This window comes from Hippocampus zosterae, chromosome 13 (assembly GCF_025434085.1).
Source record: "Hippocampus zosterae strain Florida chromosome 13, ASM2543408v3, whole genome shotgun sequence".
NCBI lineage: Eukaryota > Metazoa > Chordata > Actinopteri > Syngnathiformes > Syngnathidae > Hippocampus > Hippocampus zosterae.
In genome coordinates this window covers 18,137,739-18,158,736 of record NC_067463.1, presented here as the reverse complement: position 1 = coordinate 18,158,736, position 20,998 = coordinate 18,137,739, and the positions used below count along the sequence as shown (strand labels likewise).

The 20,998-nt window shown below is 43.6% G+C and overlaps 1 protein-coding gene across 4 annotated transcripts; it reads right to left on the bottom strand.

The window, feature by feature from the left end:
• Window positions 1-256: 256 nt before the first annotated feature.
• pcdh10a (protocadherin 10a) lies at window positions 257-20,534 on the bottom strand. Of its 4 annotated transcripts, none has more exons than XM_052083236.1 (5): window positions 17,415-20,534; window positions 16,250-16,308; window positions 15,546-15,652; window positions 2,939-3,322; window positions 257-1,407 (listed from the first exon to the last, which is right to left on the bottom strand). In XM_052083236.1, exons 1-5 carry the CDS (start codon window positions 19,959-19,961, stop codon window positions 1,388-1,390), a joined length of 3,117 nt encoding a protein of 1,038 aa, XP_051939196.1. In that variant the 5' UTR covers window positions 19,962-20,534; the 3' UTR covers window positions 257-1,387. The 4 variants fall into 4 exon arrangements, with proteins under 4 accessions (XP_051939196.1, XP_051939197.1, XP_051939195.1 ...); XM_052083237.1 differs by having other exon boundaries at window positions 3,162-3,322; XM_052083238.1 differs by lacking the exon at window positions 257-1,407 and having other exon boundaries at window positions 2,953-3,099; window positions 3,162-3,322.
• Between the last annotated feature and the right edge of the window lie 464 nt (window positions 20,535-20,998).

Here is a 20,998-nt window from a genome sequence, read left to right as displayed (position 1 = left end):
AAACACACATTAGAGAACTTCAATGACATGGTTTATTTATTACTTGACCTGTGTGTGTGTGTGTCTGTGTTTGTGTGTGTGTGTGTGCGTGTGTGTATGTACTTGTGAGCATATGATGGTAAAATCTCAGTTGTAATAGACCCTTCCTGTACATGAGCATACACTGAGTTAAAAATACACAGGCAGCCAAGATCTCAGTGAAATGGTGAAAATAACAAATAAAAAGTCTACCAATCCATGGTTGACGTGAATGGGGTTTGCTTTTTTTTTTCGTCAAAGCATTCCTCCTTTCCAGTCAGAACAACTCTCCATTACATCTTACTTGGAATACTTCATTGAACGAGGCGTAAAAACCAATGGTTACACAGTTTTCGGGAAAACAAAACGGTTCTGTTTGTATATAGTTTCATATATAGATGTAGTTATATATGTATAGATTGATATTAATTCAAAACTTTTTTAAAATAGCACAGTAAACACTTTTCACACATGATAAAAACCACAGAATGTGTCTGATTGTTTATGTATAGGCCGAGGGCATTAAAAGAATCACATCCTGGTAGTTTATCACTTCACTTCCATAAATCAACACTTGGAGTAAGAACATTCTGGTAATTGGTGACTTGACCTTGAAGCTGGCTTTCGACAGCAAAAAGTCATCCAGAAGAGGACTGCGACTCTACTTTGCTGTTTGCGTCTCAAAATTGTAATATGTATGCCCCTATATTTCTGCACACTGAACCACACAGAAAGAACTGAAACGGAAAAGGTATATAAAGACAGTCGGTCAAAAACAGAAACACAGAATTTGTAGTCCGTTTTCTGTGTCCTTTTCTTCCTGTGCCATCAAAGACCTGAATAGCACCAGCTAGCCCTCTCTCACACAATACTGTATGTCATTGTCTTTGTACATTTGACTCACTGGTGACCAAAGAACACGCCAAAGGGCTCCACATGACATTGGTCCAAGTTAATAACGCTTCATGTATGTAAACAGGCACACACAACTCTTCCCGAGTCCGAATCACATGTGGGAGGTCCTTCATGGTCTGTCGTATTCCTGTTTCACTACTTCTCCACCCGTTGCTGATAACGTTGAAATCCCCAAAACGTCAAAAGAGTGTGTCAAGCCCAGATCTCAGTCCTGCTGAGAGGAATAAGGCCTTGGAATGCTCCACAGATACTGAAAGATTCACAGCTACTCAGAATGTCATTCTCTTTGCCTCTTTTTGGCAAGCAAAGCCGAGAAAATGGCATTAATCCAGAGTTGTTGTTGTCCAGCTTTCTGTTTTGTTTTGTTTTTTGTCTTAGTTTGAGGTCTCTATCATGAATGTGGTGGTCTGTGACTGAACTTCACGCTGTCTCTGACAGGTCCACATGGAATGAGCTAGCAAATCCTCTTGCGGGCTGTAAGACAGAGAAGAGTCGTTAAGACACTGGCACTGTTTCCCATGCGGCTTTTTAGCAACGGCTCCAAATACAGCTCGTTGGAGGATGCACGCCACGAAAGATTCTCTGTGAAGTTATTTATGCACCATAAAATCTCCTCAACAGTGTGCAGCACTAAACAGAAGGAATGGTATTCCAAACAAGGATGACGTTTACCATATAAAGGTTAACACCCCAAAAATGGATCAATAAAAAAATGATATATTATGTATAAATACTTTGGAAGAAAATGATACTACTGTATTGCTACAAACAAAAACATGATATAATGTTAGTATATCATCAACCCCTAGAGATATCTATCCTCGTTGTTTTTGCAGCCAACTGAGCCACACAACATCTGTGGTTCCAAAATGAAGCACAGCGATTTTAAAAAGACCAAAGAGAAAAAAAAATCGCTAAAATGTTGTTCCATATTGCACATTTATCATTACCCTGTGAGGCAGAAGAGATGAACTACCTGCTATACTTAGAGCAGGCTACCTAAAGGCTAAATAGTAATGATTTTTTTTTCTTCCCACACGATGCAATTGATGTACAGGAGAAAAAATGCTCAGCATTTGCTAGGTCAAAAACAATCCGTTACCTGAGAGACAGTCCGCAGTCAGCACGCAGTTTCATGGAGGACGACGGTGTGTATGCTAGTGACTTGAGTGGAAATGACCTCTCTACTGAGTGTGTAGATCGAATCCATTCTGTACACTTAGAGCTAATAGATTATTCATGCTATGTGGGAGCTCGGAAATGATTTGTTATTATCTTCTAATGAATGCTGTGGAACTCTTTGGAACTGGAAATTCCTTATCATATTCCAACTGATGTCAACATGATGCAGCTCAACTTTCCTAAGAGTGTAGTTTATCAGTTCTTGCAACACAAGGGACGCATACTTTTCCGTAATAGAAAGAAATGACCACTTCTTTCTGTGAATTTCACGGCACGTGTCAAATGGGGATTCAATGAAGTTTTAAACAATAAACAGCATTGAGATGAATGTGTGCGGTGATGAAACAAATAAAAACAGGAGGTGAGCTTGATGTAAATGACCTTTACTTACAGTATATGAACAACAGATAAAAAAAGAAAAAGATAGCTTGGCGAAATTTACACTGGGTGGGAGGGAGACAAATGGGCCACAGCAGGTTCATAAGAGTCCGATTATTTCTTGTTTGTTTATTAGTATTTTTTGATATGACATAATAATTACAGACAGTATCTAAAATTAGTGGGGAAGTCTCGTTCATGGATTTTAGAGAAAAGCCGAGTAAGCAATTATGGATTTGACCAAAAAAAAAATGTATATAAATTACAAGAGAGCAATACAACAAATTAAAGTTTCACTTTTAGACTCCCTAAAAACAGGAGAAGTAGTTTATAGTTTATAGTCCAGATCAGAAAAAGAGCTATTTTCAGCACCCTGTCCTTTAGCATCTGTACTGGATCAGACCAAAGTCAAAGGGTCCTAGGGATTTTTCATACTGATACTCACAGAAAAAAGTGGATTTGTATGGAAGGGTCCCCCTATCATATTCTTTCCTCTCTAGCGTGCCGGAGCTGTACTGCTGCTGTTGCGGATGGAGGTGGTGGTGAAGACTGTTGTGTGACTGTGACCTTTGACCATCCTTGCCAAAGGTGAAGAATGACCTATCGCTGGACGAAGCGGTGGACGATGTCAAGGCGACTTGGTCGGAGAGGTTGACAGAGGAGGGTACCTCAGTGTCTGGCAGTGTGGCATCCATTCCGGGGACGTGGAGGTTGCTGCGATAGTCTGGCCCCTGGCGTCCATCGGATGGGACAAAAGATGGCATCCAGCAGCGGTCGGAGTGGCCCAGGGCTTTGCACTCTTCTGTGCAGTTGGAGAACAGATCAGCACCTGCAGTCAGGTCAGTGAAAATACAAAGAGGAGATTGTAAACGCAATGGCAACAAAGTGGGGAAAGGCCGTAAATAGAAGGCAGCACATAACAGTGACAGTGGGAAAGAAAAAAAGGAGTCGATAGCGAATGAGAGAGACAACCGGCAAAGATGTGTAAGAGGACAAGCAAGATGGGGGAGTGGGGGAGATCTGGGGGTGGTAGTGGCACAAATTAAATCTTCCATGTTGCAAGAACAAAAAAGTACATGAAAACTATTCATCAACGAGACAAAACCAACACTGATGAAACAAATACTGTAGTTGGTTTTCCTCTAAACGTCGTTCATTCTGTATGACATGTGCAATCGAAGTAAGGCAGCATTTAAACAACAAGCGCCCCGAGCACCATCATTTTAAAACACAACCACACGTAAACAAAAACTACAATTATCCCAAGAAATGTGACACGAAAAGCAACAAAGTATTCACTTGACTGCCAAATTATACTTCAGTGTCAATCATCCCGATAGAACCAGCCAGTCTGTAAGTGACATCGGGTGACTGCCAAAAACAAAACTTCCACACAAAAAAAAGATTATATTAACACGGGAAGTGATATAATAGAAGCAGAGGCATGAAAGGGATCCAATTTATGTTAATTACGCTCTCTTAGAGAGAATAAAGAGAGGAGGGTGGTGGGATAAGTGTGTCAGTGAGATTATAAAGGGGGAAAAAAAATTGAGAAAAAAGAAACATGAACAGAGTCATCATAATAATTACACCCTGCAGACAATTTCCTCTTGTGCAGATTGGATTTGTGTTTCTTCGTGTTTTCCCCCGTAGCATGGTGAAATGCGGGAAAGCAATGGGATAGTGTGATCAAAGAAGGAGACAGGAGGTTGCGGGCTTACACCAGGGAGGCGAAAGGCAACGGGACGGAATGAGCAAAAGAAAAGGGGACAATCTACAATCCCTCCACTCCCCATCCCCCCGAGGCCAAAATGGCTTGCCGTCAAAGAGCCTGCAGCTGCAGAAATGCACGCTGGTGAACCATGTGAACGTGTGACATCAAGTATTTTGTATTTTTATCCACCGTGCAGGTGTACCTGATGTTTTGACCAGTTAATGCATGAAAATAAAAATGTTACATAATGACATCAACCCATGCAAAGTACTCCAAATGTACATGCAGAAACACCGCAGGCACTCACAAATCAGAATGCATCAATTGAAAAAAATATATCTATATATACACACATATATATATATATATATATATATATATATATATATATATATTATATAAAGATTAAGATTAAGATATCCTTTATTTGTCTATAATGTGGAAATTTACAGTCAGTGTTCAGAAAGGAAAACACTGGGTAGGGAGAGGGGAAAATAAAACCACGCTCGAACTTTCCTCTTCTGAGGATAATTTAAGTCCAGGATAAAAAAAGACCCAAGCACATAAATAAGCATATGACACTTACAACAAGTCACAAGACATAACATGTAATGAGAGGGCAGATGGATGGGAAGTGGGCGGGGGGTCGACCGTGGCGTAGCTTATTGACCAGCTGCACGGTCCCCGATGCGCTCTGCAGATAATACTACGTCACAGGGGAAAAGAATCGGAGCGATGAAGACGGTGATAATAATTATACGTATGCGCGTGTGATTGTCCAGTTGTGTATGTGTATGCGTGTACAGGTCATAGCTGCTTCGTCGAGGTCTGCTCATCATGACAGTCCCGGCTTATTAGTCCGTGGCCGAGAAGGAGGGGGGTGGTGGTGGGGGCCCTAGACTTCATGCGTATTTCCATACAGGGGAAAGGCCAGATAGCGTTGTTTGTTTTGGAGGGACGGCCGCCAACAATTTCAGACAGCCTTGAGTCCTTGGTCTGTATCTCTTCAAGGGCGCCGATCAGCCGGATCCGAAAATTCTTTCCGCAGCGCGGATTCCAACTTCTCCATGGTGTTGTCAATCGCGCGGAGTTGTGATCGTGAATGTATATATATATATATATATATGTATGTATGTATGTATATATACACGCATTACACTATTACTATTAATTACCATTATGCTGTAAGACTTTCCCATTTTTTTGTTTTCCTCTTTATCGTTTCGTGTGCTTGGAGAGAAAAATACATCTCAAAATATCTGACCATTGTACTGAGAATTATATTTACCCAGCATGAAAAGAGAAGGCGCAAAAAAAAGCGGGACATGTCAGAAATGCACCTTGTCAAATTTTCGATTTCACTTAGATTTGCTTTGACAGGCTAATGCTGCTCTTCTGCGCTGTGCACCTATCACAACAATTTGATCTCCCCTAAACAGGTCGCACCACTCGAAATAACTGAATAAGAACAGAAGGGGAAAGCACTATTATTATTGTGTGGAGAGGCGGGAAGATTTCACGATAGTGTTGTGCTTGAGGCCAATCTGTTTACCATGTGTGATGTCATTGTGCGTGAATGAATGTACCCTAAAGTGTTTTTTTTTTCTTTTGTTTGTGTTTTTATCTTAGTCTAACTTATTTGTTAACACTCCATTGTTATGTTCTTTCCATGTAAGACATTCTTTCAGTTATTGTATGTCCTCTAGATCAGGGCCATATGAACAGTAGCATGGTTCACCCCCGGAAATGGACAAAAGACGAAAGCAAAGCATTTCTTTTGAACAATAAATCACAACTAAAGATGGGTTGACACATATAAACATATAACGCGGCCTAATTTGAGCAATTTACGATCTTCTGACCAAAGTCAGCAAAGACCCAATTGTTGGATGTCTATAAAAGAGTAGTGTTACAAATGTTTCCCGTGGTGTTAAGAATGTTATTTTGGGCAAGGCTGAAAGACTTCAGAAAGAGAGGGGCTATTGTTACTGTTGACTATTTGAAGAATGAGTTTCCCCGAGTCATTCACAACAATGAAAGTGATCAGGAAAGAGCTCCCAACTCCAATCTAAGCGGTGTGTCAGAAAATGTCCAGAACATGTGTCACAGAAGATACCGGTAATTTAAAATCCAAACTACTAACTTTTCTCCTCCAAAGGCATCCCTTTGAAGTCTAACACACATTCTGAGCTTTATGTGCCATGCCTTCAGGCACTCTTGGAAGAATTCTTCCGGGATCCTCTGCAGCTTTGTTGTCACGGCCATCTTGATGTCGCCCATGCGCCTTATCATGGGTGCTGGTCGATCATCTGGCCCACGCGGAAGGGGAGAACTCATATTTTATGTTTGAAATATATTTTGTGACACCAGCCGTGGAACTTTTAGGACACTCCCTGTAGTTACCGTTAAAGTGAATGTTGGCTAAGCTTTTTTTTTTCTGCTGCTATTACCGTATTTTGCTCTATAAGGCGTACCAAAAAGCATTCATCTTGCTTAAAAGCCAACAGTATGCCTTATAATCCAATGCACCTTGTATATGGTGTCACAGCCTCTTTATAGTCCCGATTGAGTTGTTCCCCTGTTAGTGTTCCTATGCCATCTCGTGGTGATTCTTAGCAGGAACCAATTGTAACTTAAAAGGGTTCTGCTCAAAACTAATTGACATGTGCCTTTGCCAACACACACTCAAAAAGACAAGTGCTTTGTGGGCTCTGCGCAGCTATTGTGAAATGAAGATAATACCAAAAGTACAGTTAACTACTGACTAAACGAAGGAAGAAGGAGACAAGCCCGACTTCTAAGTCTTCTAATGATATTTAGCGCCTTGTGGATGTGAACCCATGAGGTTTTTGTTGAATCATTTGTCTTCAATTGTCTTATAGTGTGGAAAATATGGGACTATTCTGTGAATTTTCTGACAGTCTGGCTTCCCTGTTGCATTTCACTATGTCAGTGATGTTATTTAGTTGAATATTAGAAGAAATGGTTGTCTGCACTGTTTGTATCAGGCTGTCAGCCCTGTGAGTGATTGGTGACCAGTCCAGGGGGTACCTAACATTAGCTTTCATGAGCTCTAACTCACTTGTGACAATGAACACAACAAGGAGGTTAACATCGATTCATTCATTAATTACCTTGTTTTGTTTTATGTACACAAAGGTAAATCTCTGAGGTCGCTGATGGTGTAGTGGTACACCCACCTGAATTGTGTGCGGGCACCGTGGGATCGGTTCCCACTCAGTGACGGTGCAAATGTGGGTATGTATGGATGTTTGTCTCTAAATGTGCCCTGTGACTGACTGCCGACCAGTTCAGGCCTTATTCTACCTTTCGCGCAGAGTCAACTGGCATAGGCTCCAGCAATTCCTGCGACCTTCATCAGGATAAGCATTGTTAAAAATGATTGGATAGATGGATGGATGGGTAAATATCTGATATGAAATTGTACTGTTGTTGGAATGATCTGAATCTATTTCCAATTACTTTAAATGTCATTTATCCTCATCTAAGTAATACTGGTCATAGCTGAGGCAGGCCCTTGTTTGTTTTGCACTATGTATGTAATAATGCTGCTAATGTAATTCAGGACACAAGGCAGACCCTGTGACCGCAGTGACCATGAAGTCAGATGAGACACAAGGCTCCAAGACAATCAACAGAATGGGCCAAAACAGAAGCGGGAGTCACAGATTTTCAGGGCAGTAAAGCTGCGGGAGCCATAAGGAACAGAGAGAAGGAGCGCAAAAAACACAGATGGAGAGCACAATGGCCAAAAACAGACAAGGGGACACCGCAGATGGAATGGGGAGAGTGCTTAAATGCATACAGAAATGGAGGGATTATATACAAGTAAATACTCGCTTAGTGGTTTTCTGTTGTGCAATCATTTGCTTTAAAAAATGCACTGTTTTATATTACTAGGTGTATTTAACCTTTTTATCCCCATTACCAACATGACTTAGGGAATGAAAATTCACATTTAGATGGACATGATTTCGTGATTTCACTATTACCCAATTAATATGAATAATAATAATTGTTGTCATTAACCCTTTTATGATACTGCAAAACATATATGGATAAGCAGCGACATCACAGAGTGGCCTTTCGACATTTAACGATTTGTTGTCGTTTCCTTGTGCTGACCTCAGGCATTCGAATCTCCTCCGTGCCATTGTGCAGATAAGTGACATGACAGTCACAGTGCACCTTCAACTTAAAATATATCCGTTTTCATGAAATCAAAGGCAACAATGGGGCATTGTACTCTGGGGAGGAAGAGTAAATATAGTGCGCAAAGCCTCTGCAACCTGAGAGTGGTCTTTGCCTGTCAGCTTGCTCTTAACCAACAGCGACATCAACACATATGTTTGCAAACACACAGGCTTAAAAGTACTCTCATGCCAAGTTATGTAAATGCTTGGAAGCAAACAGACAGACAGGCCATGTGCGCATGACACCCAGTGGCTGTTGATCCTCATGAAGCACCTTCACTTCCTCGGGCAGGAAGCAAACAACAACCAAAACAGTGAGTGGCAATGACAGTCCCTGCCAACAGCGCTCTCCCTCATCATGACCTCATCCGGCAGGCAAAAACATACACACACACACACACAAGCAAGCAAATTTGTACACATGCAAGGGGGTAAACAATGCTACACAATGCAAAAACAATCAACTTTCTAATAAGCCATCAGCACATTTCCCCTCGACTATTTAGTTTTTCATTACATCGCGGCGCATTTCAGAAATCCCATGTTGCAGTGATTTGACTAATTGTGCCGCCTGACATACAATCAGCAAGTGGGAGCTGAAGGAAATAAGGGAAAAATGAGCCAAATGTTTGAATGCTCTGTGTGGGTACCCAGATTAGACCCCCCCCACCCCTTCCCCAACCGTGCCCTGCAATCACCCCTCTGTTCTTGACTGTCTCCCTTGGGGGCACCTTTTCCTCTTAAAAAGAAAGAAAGAAAGAAAAAACACCCCTGGCCGATGGTGTCTTCGAGCTGTACTATATAAAAATAATGTTATTTCTTCTTTGTTCCAGAGAGAATACAGGCGTGCCAATATTTGAAAGCGGCTCAAGACGGCAAGAGAGTAGAAAAGCCTCCTTGCGAGCTGCCCAGTGATGAGAACGCCACAGACCTCCCTGGGCAAAAACAGAGCAAGATGGCTGCCACTCTACCCGGCAATGACAGACAGAGAAATTGTTGGGAGCCTCGCAGAGGCGGCTACTAAATGTTTTGATGGAGAGTCCAGATGGCTGCTTGCCCATGCGCTGCCTGGTTGATTAATCTACCCCCTTACTGTACAGGCTCTGAGTGACCACTGGTTATTGATCTTTGGCTTGTGTGTTATTTGGATGCAATGAGATGTGCGGGATACTTTTTTAATGAAATCAATACAACTTGCGCAAAGTTTGTCACACCTCCATTGGTTGCAAAATGCTAATTATAATTTCTTTCTGTGTAGCTTGTCCTCATTTTGCATCGAGGTGAGGTAGGGCTGACTTTAGTTTCCTATGAATGAAAATATGAAAAAAAAACATTCATTCATTCATTCATCTTCCGAGCCGCTTGATCCTCACTAGGGTCGCGGGGGGTGCTGGAGCCCATCCCAGCTGTCTTCGGGCAGTAGGCGGGGGACACCCTGGATCGGTTGCCAGCCAATCGCAGGGCACACATAGACGAACAACCATCCACGCTCACACTCACACCTAGGGACAATTCAGAGTGTTCAATCAGCCTGCCACGCATGTTTTTGGAATGTGGGAGGAAACCGGAGCACCCGGAGAAAACCCACGCAGGCCCGGGGAGAACATGCAAACTCCACACAGGGAGGCCGGAGCTGGAATCGAACCCGGTACCTCTGCACTGTGAAGCCAACGTGCTAACCACTGGACTACCGGGCCGCCCACGACATGATAATACTACAGTGTATAGTATTGTACTATATGTTTTAATACTATTGCCTGTGAGCAAAGGTGGATACCAAACCCATCTCGCTTAATGCCTTTGACAGATCCCTGACAAGGAAACATGATGCCAGCTACTAATTCATAATCATCAATCCTTGCCACAGTGATTTAATTGCCCCATTTGTCATGCTGTTCGTTCTCACGAAAATGTCATCATGACGATAATTTTTGTTCTCCCTACCATCTCACAGGATCAGCATCCGTGTCTGAGATGCCTCTTTTTTTTTTGCTTGTTAACTCAATTTCCTATTAGGGAGACAAGGGAGCTAATCCAGAGTAGACAACATCGTATTTGAATAAAACAACCTGAATGAGGGTGTGGGCTAGATAAGGGTGTGGTAGTGAATCACTTGCGGTTGGGATCCTGACACGGGAACGTTTCACTGCAGACGCACTACGTTCAGCCAAGCTATTTGCACACTTTTAAAAAGCATCTGGAGAGAACTTCACAGGCACGATCCCTTTGATTTAAAACAACATCAGGAGCCTTATTTTCTAAAGTGTCAAAAAAGGGTGGCTGTGCAGTTAGCAAATGCAGGTGCGGTTGATGATATGCCAACTGCAGATGGTTTTCTCTTGATTTTAAATATTCAGAGACATACCGAAGGGGACATTGTGATGCGCGGTCCTGTGAGGACAACCTGCCTCTAAACTCCCTTTGATAATTGCTATGCAAAGGCTTCTGAAATGAATTACTGCTCAGCCAAGTGTCGCGGAGAACCAACGTGTGGGGGAAACAGAATGAAGGATGAGACTCTGCCACATATGCGAGTCACATAGCTTTTTGGATGTGTCCACACGAGCAAATTTGCTTAGCCGTCAAACTCTGGAGAAATACATAAAACCGATGTGAGGTTTATGCTGGTTTTCACTCGCTCGGTGCATTATTTTCTAAGAAAGATGCACTCAGCACAAATGCATGGTAGCCATCACACAACTGCCCATATTAGAGAAGAAGACGTAATGGTATACTGTACAGATGTCTACTGAGTTAAAAAAGGCACATCCATCACTTTTGATGCGAGAATCCATGAGGTCAAGAAGCAATATGCATTGGACCACACCGTATTTGCGGTTCAATTCACCTATTCACAGTTGTGTTTTTGGCTTTCTTCACAAATCCTCCGTTGTTTGTGTAAAAACTCACCTGTCCAACATTACTGGTTACGTGGCAACAAAAGGATTTTTTGGGGGAAATTATTTTTGTTTTACTTTCAAAATGCTGTCCACAACCTTTTTGAAAGTGAGAGCTACTTCTTTTTTATTTGATACACCCTTCTACATGAACACATTTTCTGAAAAGATCCACAATAATGTAATTATGTTCGTAATTAATGTCTGCCCATATCCATTTATGTGAAGACACTGACTATGGTAATGATTTCTCATAAAAATTAGGAAACAGATAAAGTAAATATCGACATGAAACACTTAATCTATAAATCTCTGCCAGTGGTTACATTTTCAAATGATTGCTTTGACCAAATTCCGAGAAAACCACAATGTCACATCACGAGTAAGTTATTTTTACAAAATGCCGTGGGCTAATTAATTGGTCCTTGGGGATTACTTGGTTTCGGCGGGCACTAGGTTGGTGAAACCTGGTCTACAATATGTCTGAAATGATATTGAAGTATCTCGTCAACCAAGACAACATATGTTTACTGTTGACCGAAACCATGTTCATACATCAAACTCCTCTCGCCACTTGACCAAAACTTTTGCGGAGGAAGGTGGACACATATGGTACAAACACATTTGATTGTAGCGACTCATTAAGGGAGATCATAAGCACAGGTGGTTGAAACCACACCAAAAACATCAAACTAGTCACCTGCTCAACCAAACTTCGGTTCAACTAAACATCAAACTATGAAGGCTGGAGGCTGTGTTGCGGGTCTAGGCGAATGTTTTGCCTCCACCTCATCCTATCACAAATTTTAATGGTAGCCAAGTTAAATTTGTGATTACATGGCCAGCATACTTATACGCTGCTAGACTGATATCTGTTGGCTGCCCCGGGAGCACTGGCACCATTGATATGACTGCTCCGCCTATGGTGCAGTCAAAAGTTTTACACCGGACATTATCATAATCATTATCATCATCATCATTATCATTAGCAGAATTTTGATGTGTGTGCTTAGCTGTAAAGTCATTTTTGAAGACGTTTATCAGCATCTGAAATGCTATTGAAGGGTTTTGGCATGACACTTAGCGTGTTATTCATGCTTTAACTATCAAAGCAGATTATTACAATACATTTTTGGGGAATCATTCATAATTTGCGGTCGTTTGATCATTATCCCCCCTGAATAGGTGGTCCATAGCACACACTGGCAGAGCGCCAAGCAATTGCTTTGACTACAAAATGAATATCTGTTGAGATTTCTGCTACTTAATACTACTGCTAATACGGGTATATTATCAGTTAATAGACCACAAAAACACACAATTTGCATCATGTGTATACAATTATATATATATATATTCATTCATCTTCCGAACCACTTCATCCTCACCAGGGTCGCGGGGGGTGCTGGAGGCTATCCCAGCTGTCTCCGAGCAGTAGCCGGGGGACACCCCGAGTTGGTTGCCAGCCAATCACAGGGCACACAAAGACGAACAAACATGCATGCCCATACTCACACCTAGGGACAATTTAGAGTGATCAATCAGCATGCCATGCATGTTTTTGGAATGTGGGAGGAAACCGCAGTACCCGGAGAAAACCCACACAGGCCCGGGCAGAACATGCAAACTCCACACAGGGAGGCCAGAGCTGAAATTGAAGGCGGTACCTCTGCACTGTGAAGTCGACATATATATATATATATATATATATATATATATATATATATATATATATATATATATATATATATATATATATATATATATTTTTTTTTCAATCCAAAATCCAAACTAACTACTTTCAACAAAGGAAAGGTACATTTGTACTGCAGCATTTGAAAACACTAGACAACTATAGGGGGAGCATAAGAAGCAAAAAAATAAGTGAAATCCCCTCAAATAAAAACCTTATATTGTATTGGCATGCTTCTCCGCAAACCCACACTGACTTTGGAAGTTTGTGAAACTTGAATGCCTCCACAGTCAGAAATAGCATGCATGTGCAATTACTTCCCATGGAGCGGTCATCTGTTCACTTATAAATCAAACACAAGATAAAGTGTTGATATATAACAAAATATTGTACAGTATCTATGTTCTGAGACTGGTGCCAAACTCTCTTATTTACCGTGTACGAATCCACACAAAACAGCGCTAAATTATCCTATCAAGACTAAATTGTCATAAAACATTGCCAACGCTATATTTCTCTTCTTCTTTGTTGAATAGAACTGCTGACAGTGGTATAAAGAGTCAAATATTTAAATCACAACCGCTGCATTTCTGATTTACACGGCATGACCTTCCTCGAGTGTTTGATAAGCAAGAGCAGAGTGTTACGCTATCGCTTGCGTGTAGCTGGCTCTGTTTTGCCTCAGGTGATAAATAATGTCAAATGCCACAGAGCTTGATGCGTACAGTTCGCTATCCTACAACACAGATCCAACAAAGTCTAGTTGATATTCCCAGCACCGATGCGATATTTAGCAGACTCCCGTCTAGACGGAGGTCTTATATGAGATGTTCGGAGGGAAGCCTCAAAGGAAAAGGGCAACTCAATATGAAATGTGATTTTCTATTGCCTCCTCCTTTTGTCTGACTCCACTTGGATCAATAAACAGGTACAACCGTAATCGAATGTTTGCATAAACATGATGATTGTTATGGTACACTATCTACAAAAAGGACTCGTCAACGCAGTAGCCCCCAACCCCCACCCTTGGGGTTGCACTGGCTCTATTTAGTACAGTATGTCAAGACAATGAATCTTTTTCCACATCTTTGGAAAATACAGTTGCATTGTTGGCCCGATTAAGGTGCAACAATGGCAGATTGGGCTCATCAGCTACGGAGATGGAAGGTCACTGTTCAAGTCCCGCTGTGGACAAAAGGAAAAATAAAACGGCAGCACACACATGGTTGGGGGGGATGCTGGTCTGCTTCCCGGCGACTGTTGAGGTGCCCTTGAACAAGCACCCCCTCCCCTCTCAACCACACTCCCCACTTCCCTTTCTCACATACACACACACACACGCGATGCAACACAACTTTCATGCATCCTTACACTACATCACTACTTGTGTGTGATTGTGAGTGCAGGAATTAAATGTGAACATGAATAAACGTACAATAGCTTTGACTGTTATCATTTCAAATGTATTGTAATAAAAATCCCTAGACTGTTTTCTGTTTTTGTTTAGGTTACATTTGGTTTTGTTCCCTCGTGTGCCCTTTTTGTCTTCACCTGTTCTCATCATCCGTGTCCGTTGTGTTTAGCCAATCACCTGCCTCAACCCTTTGCGTCTTATCCAGGTGTTTCTCGTTGTCTCGTCAATTTGCTTGTATTTTGTACCCTGGGTTATGTATGTCAGCTTTTGTTGGATTGTTGTGTGTGTGTGTGTGCGTGCTCCTCTGTCATGTCTTGTTTCTGGCCTAGGTTTTTGTTTGTTAGTTTGGTTCCTTTTGGTTTTCAAGACTTTGTTTGTGTTTTGGATTTTGATTTTCCAGTATGTTTCGTAAAGCCCACACTGCTACTCCTGCCTCCCTGCTCCTCTTCCGTCACGCAAAATTTGACACATTGAGTTTTTTTTTAACATCGATGCATATTTTAAATATTTTTATTCCATTGTAAATCAATTTTCCGATAAATCGTTACATCCCTATAATCATGACTTGTCCAAAAAAAGCTCACCCACTATTACCTTGATGTCCAAAAATAACTTGTTTTTTTTTTTTCTTCTTGTGAGTCAATACTTAAATGTGGCTGACTAATGACGCTGTCTCCAGATATAGATTATTTCTCACAGTGTTGATTGGCTGATTGGTTTAAAAAGGGGGAATGCAACAATTCATACAGCTGATTAGTGTCTGTGCCTTTCTCTTTCACTTGAGTGAATGTCTTGATGAATGCCACAAAGAACTGCAGGCTGAACACTTCCTCCATGTGAGTTGCTGTCCTTTCAGGTCCCCTCAGCGGAACAGCAGTTCAGGGAGAGAAATGATGGATTTTCTTTTTTTAAGTTCGGCCAAAATAATCTGTGTTCTTCACCTTCATTATTGAATGCAATCAATAAATTTAGCTTCTGCTTGTAGAAGCTAGCTAGCATCACAAGGCCATGGCAGTCTTAGTGATAAAAATGAAAAAAGACCCCCGTCTGCTGAATTCACCACATCCAACAGATTTAAAAAAAAAAAACAATATGTGCGATGATGTTTCAAAGAACTCACCGGTAGAGTGGCCCCGGTTCGTGGCATCATGGTCACTGTCGCCTTGTTCACTATCACCATGACCGCTGTCTTTAGAGCTCACAATGTCTGCTTCTTGGAATGCCGAACTGGTGGAGAGAGGCACAATACAGCCAGTCACGGAGATACAAGAGAACAAAACTAATTCATGGGTGGAGACAGAGGTCAAGACACAATACTGCAAGGGGGATTAAATGAAAGGCCAAGAGAGTGCGAGAGAGAGAGACAGACAGAGAGCGAGAGAGAGAAAATGAACGACAAGAAAATCTGAATCCGCCAACGCATCACTGAATTAATACCGTCACGGAGGCCATCACGATTCTAAATTGGATGTTACACATGGCATGTAATGAAATCCAGTCTTAGAGCTTTAATAGGCACCGCTCTGCCAGTTATGGGACTGGTGCCAAATTGAAGAGCTACATTACGGACACATTGGGAACCATGTAGTCTCTCAGAGCCGCAATTAATGATGCAGAATCCACAAGACTAATACTGATGGGTGCAATATTCAGTTTTATAGATATGTGAATAGACTCTGATTCCCTTTGGCCAGCTGGATGTTAGCAGTCCTCAGGTAGCCAATGGTTATGTGGTTCGCCTTGCTCAGCACATTTCTCCGATCAGGGTGTGTGTGTGTGTGTGTGTCTGTGTCCGTGCGAGTGTGAACATGTGCTCTTCACTACCTGTTCACACGTCTTGGTCTGTCCACCAGGTAGGTGAGCTCCGCGCGTTGGTGTTTATTCTAGAAAACCCGAAAAAGACAGAGCAGGTCACCTCAACTAAAAATAGACATCCATTAAAGAAACTCACGTGACCACAAATGCATATATTGGCATAGCTCGTTACAAACTAGTTAAGTGGTAAGCCGTACGAGATGGTGAATGCATCCACTTGCACGCATGCATCCACTTAATGACTGGGTGAGAAGAGAGCAGCGGAGAGTGGGTTAGGAGGCGATTGAATGTGTAAATGATTGAGCCGGCCTACGCTGGGACTGAACAACCTTTGTTCACGCTGCTGCCATGCTGGGTCGTGCAGAGAATACTTAAAGTGCAGCAAAGGAAAGACTGTGACTGGCTGTCTGGCAAACCTCCAGCCTCGCCGCAATAAACCAAAAAAAAAGCTTAAAGCCCTCGAAGCTCTCCGGTGTAAAACGCACGAGGTAGGCACGAAATGGGGCCACCAACTCACTTATCTCATTTTCATCTGTTTGCCGCCCGTATATATATTTTCGCGTATCGAAATCGTTCTTTTGAAGAAAAGGGGCCGTGATGATAGCTATGCATGTCTTCTGCACATGCACGGTTCTTGGATATTTTTTTAAGCAAAGATTCTAAGAAATGAAATTGTTCAATTGTGTCATTTCCCTGCATAAATCTGCCTGTGAAGATGGTTTTGACCACATTATTAACTTCAAATGGCCTTGCAAATACACTATGAAGTCACAGGATCCACAATACATGCATGGGCTGTCTTTGTGCTTAAGCAAATAAAAACTATTCTTGCATTCATGTAAAGTATGTTTTTGCTTACACGATAAAAGAAGACCGCAAAATGTCAAATTGTGCTGAAAAACGACTCGCATAAGTGCTATCTCCTTTATCTGGCATGAGTGAATAAAAACTAAAGGGCCACAGGAGATTTAACAATTGACAATCGCCATTAGGCATGACAATGATTAAAGGCCACAGAGCAAAACAGTCAATTCAATATCCATCTTCTGAAGGGCTTTCGTTTGACATGAATAGAAAACATGAAACAGATCTGGTTGAATGATTATTCGTGCCGATATAATCAAGTTAAATGTTAACATGATCATGCATCTGGTCTGATAATTGAGATGCTTACCTCACTGGAAAGAATGCTGCCATTGGATATGATGTCTGGTTGTTGGTCGCTGTAACCAGTGACTAAAGCGCCACACGGGTTAGTGTGATCCGTATCATTGCTTCGTGAGGGGCTGCACGGTTTTAGGAACATCAGATCAGTTTTGGCAGATTCTGGTGTCAGACACACTTGGTAGCAGTAGGAGTTCTGGTTCTGGTGGTGATGGGAGCCAAATCCTCCTCCCACACTCCCCACTCCCGACTCCTCCACGGGCACCTGGCCCACGGGCCCAACACCCGATGTCACATTGGTACTCTGAACCAACATGATGTCGGACTTACTCAGCTTCTTCTGCTTGCGGCCTCGAGCGTGCCTGCTGCAACAGGAGCCGCAACACATGCAACAGTCACCGGCTAATAGGCAGGTGTTCAGGTTGAGTTTCTTGTCCTTTTGGCAACGCACGGCCAAGACAATCATAGCCAAGAGGAAGATGAAGGACACGGAGCCGAGGGCTATGATGAGAATGAGCGTCAGGTCAAGGGAGGTCTGCTTTGCCTTGGAGGCAGAGCCACGATCGCCGCTGCGACCTTCGACCACGGTGTCCACTAATATCACACTCACACTGGCTGAGGATGAAAGGGGGGGCTGCCCGTGGTCCCTCACTTCGATTAGCAGGTCATAATGGCCCTGAGAGTCCCGCTTGTGAGAGATCCGGCGGGCGGTCCTCAGCTCTCCGGTCCTCCAGTCCATGCGGAACATGCCCATCTCGTTGCCCCGCAAGATGCTGTAGGAGAGCCGTGCGTTTTCGCCATCATCCGCATCCATGGCCACGACGCGTGTCACAAGGTAGCCGGGCTCGGCGGAGCGTGGCAGGGGCTCCCTAGCCGTGCCGTTTTTACCAAGAGGGGCGATGACAGTCGGGGCATTATCGTTTTGGTCCACTATTATAACGTTCACAGTGGAATTTGAGAAGTGCTCGGGCGTTCCTGTGTCCTTCGCCTGGACCATGAAGCTGAATTCTTTGAGCTGCTCATAATCGAAAGAGCGCAGGGCGTAGAGGTAACCGGTGTCCTGATTGATGGAAACATAAGTGTCCACAGACATGCCCTGTATGTCGCACTCCAATATGGAGTAAGTAATAAGAGCGTTCTGTCCAATATCAGGGTCTGAAGCGCTCACGGCATGAATGAAAGCCCCGGGCACATTATTCTCTGTCACATACACGTCATAAACCACCTGCGTAAAACACGGCGCGTTGTCATTCTCATCAGAGACGTGCACTTTTATGGACTTGCTGGTGGCAAGAGCGGGCTGGCCCTTATCTTTTGCCACCACTGTGATCGTGTACGACTCTGTCGCCTCTCGGTCCAGCGGACCGTCCGTCACGATCGTGTAGTAGTTTTTAAACGACGACTTGAGCTTGAAAGGGACATCTCCCAGGATCTCGCAGCTCATTAAACCGTTCTCGCCCGAGTCCCGATCGGAAACGCTGAAAAGTGCAATCACGGTGCCCGGGGCGTCCTGCTCGCTCACGGACTCGGTCACGGTGCTGAAGCCGATCTCTGGCGTGTTATCGTTCACGTCCACCAGTTTCACGAGCACTTTGCAATGAGCGGGGACCGCGTTCGCTCCTAAATCTTTTGCCTGCACGTAAAGCTGGTGCGTGTTGCTCTCCTCATAGTCCACCTCGCCCGCCACCTCTATCCTGCCTGTCCTGGCATCGATGCTAAATAAGTCTTTAATCCGCGGGGTATTGTGGTTGCTGAAGGAATAAATAATTTCCCCGTTTTGCCCCTCGTCCACGTCAGTGGCGTTGAGCTGAATGACCTGGGTGCCCACGGGGGAATTTTCTCGCAAGTTAACAGTGTAGACGGACTGGTCGAAAGTGGGCGCGTTGTCGTTTGAGTCGAGAACTTTAACGACGAGCAGCGCGGTCCCGGTGCGCTGCGGGTTGCCCCCGTCCACCGCGGTGAGCACGTAGCGGTGCACGGCTTGCTGCTCCCTGTCCAGAGGCTTCTCCAGCACGAGCTCAGCAAACTTGTTCCCGTCACTCTGAGTCTGCACGTCCAGGTAAAAATTGTTATTATTGGTGATGGCGTACGTGCTGAGGGCGTTTGCGCCCACGTCCGGGTCGAAGGCGTTCTCCACTGGGAAGCGCGTGCCGGGGATGGCACTCTCGGATATTTCCACCGAAATGTCCGCCTCGGGAAAACTGGGTGGATTGTCGTTGATATCCATCACTTCAATCTCGACGCGAAAGAGTTCCAACGGGTTCTCCAAAAACACCTCCAGGTGCAGTAGGCACGGGATGGTCTGCTTGCAGATTTCTTCCCGGTCAATTTTCTCCCTCACCACAAGCGCTCCGTTTTCTAAGTTCATTTCCAGATAGGGCGTCCGTGAACTGGGCACAGTCTGGAATCGGCGAGCAGAAAGTTTGGTTATGTCCAGCCCCAAATCCTCTGCGATATTCCCAACCACTGTCCCGGGCTCTTGCTCCTCTGCCACCGAGTAGCGGAGCTGAGAGAGCGCTCCGTCCAGGAAGGAGACCAGAAAAAGCAAACGAATCATGTTTGCTCTCTCCCTGCAAGTGCACTTCAAAAAAGGCAAAGCTGATATGAGAAAAAAAAATAAAATAAACTTTACTCCTTACTTTCTACAAGCATTCCCAAATGATCTGCCTGGAAAAAAGGCGGTGGGATTAAAAAATCAAGAAAGAGAGAAAAGGTCTCCATTTGCGCAACTCCTCTCCTTGAACTGGGTAATAGAACATTTCGTCGTTTGAGCGGTGTGAAGCACGGCCATCTGATCCGAGCGCCTCCGTTTTAATCAATTCCGCACCGCGCGGCTGTGAGTTTAGGCGTCAGGCTGGTGCAGAGCCAACACTTCCTGTGTGCAGAAACACACTGACCACTTCTTCACAAAAAGTCACCAAAAAACTGGAAATTGCTGGCTGATAGACGGGGAGGGGGATGGAAAAAAAAATGTCAATGCAATTTCTACATGAAGACGATGACGAATAGCAGAGCTTTTCTCCCCCCCGTCTCAACCTCGCTGAGTGAATGGAAATCAGTGTGTCTGTGCGCTCAAAGCGGATGATGTTCTCAGCTCGGCTTTTGTCAGGCGAGTGTGAGCGGCGGGTTGGTTTTGCGCACTGCTTCTTTCCCCACCAGCCAATGGTGAGCTCAAAGACCGCGCGTAATGCCACCTGATTGGGGCTCCGCGACACCAGCCAGCGCACACACTGGAGCATCTTAACAAAACCAGTTAAGTGCAGTTGCGCTCCTCATCTCTTCTTCCCCTCTTCTCCTCCAGGCCAACCCTTGGCAGTAACAGGGAAATGAAATGTTCTACACATTCGATGAATTAAGAAAGCTACGCGCACCCAGCAGCTGTCGAGGGAATACTGTTTTGATTCATATTGTACCTGTTAGAATCAATCATACTGTATATACTCAAAACGAGTAACTTTAGCAACAAGCCAATGCAAAGTTTCCAGCAATTATTTTTGCAGTGCGTGAGTCATAGCGTAATCATACATAAAGATGCTCACAGTTCAGGGGCACCCCGGAAACATCCATTGCTTTCAATTGAACTCTACGCGGTGC

Coding starts and splice junctions, on each gene's coding strand:
- pcdh10a (XM_052083235.1), bottom strand. CDS start 19,961: ATGATTCGTTTGCTTTTTCTGGTCTCCTTCCTGGACGGAGCGCTCTCT. Junction 15,653..16,249: donor AGACCAAGACGTGTGAACAG/GTAGTGAAGAGC, acceptor TCTCTCCACCAG/TTCGGCATTCCAAGAAGCAG. Junction 3,323..15,545: donor GAACCGGGGCCACTCTACCG/GTGAGTTCTTTG, acceptor ACCTGACTGCAG/GTGCTGATCTGTTCTCCAAC.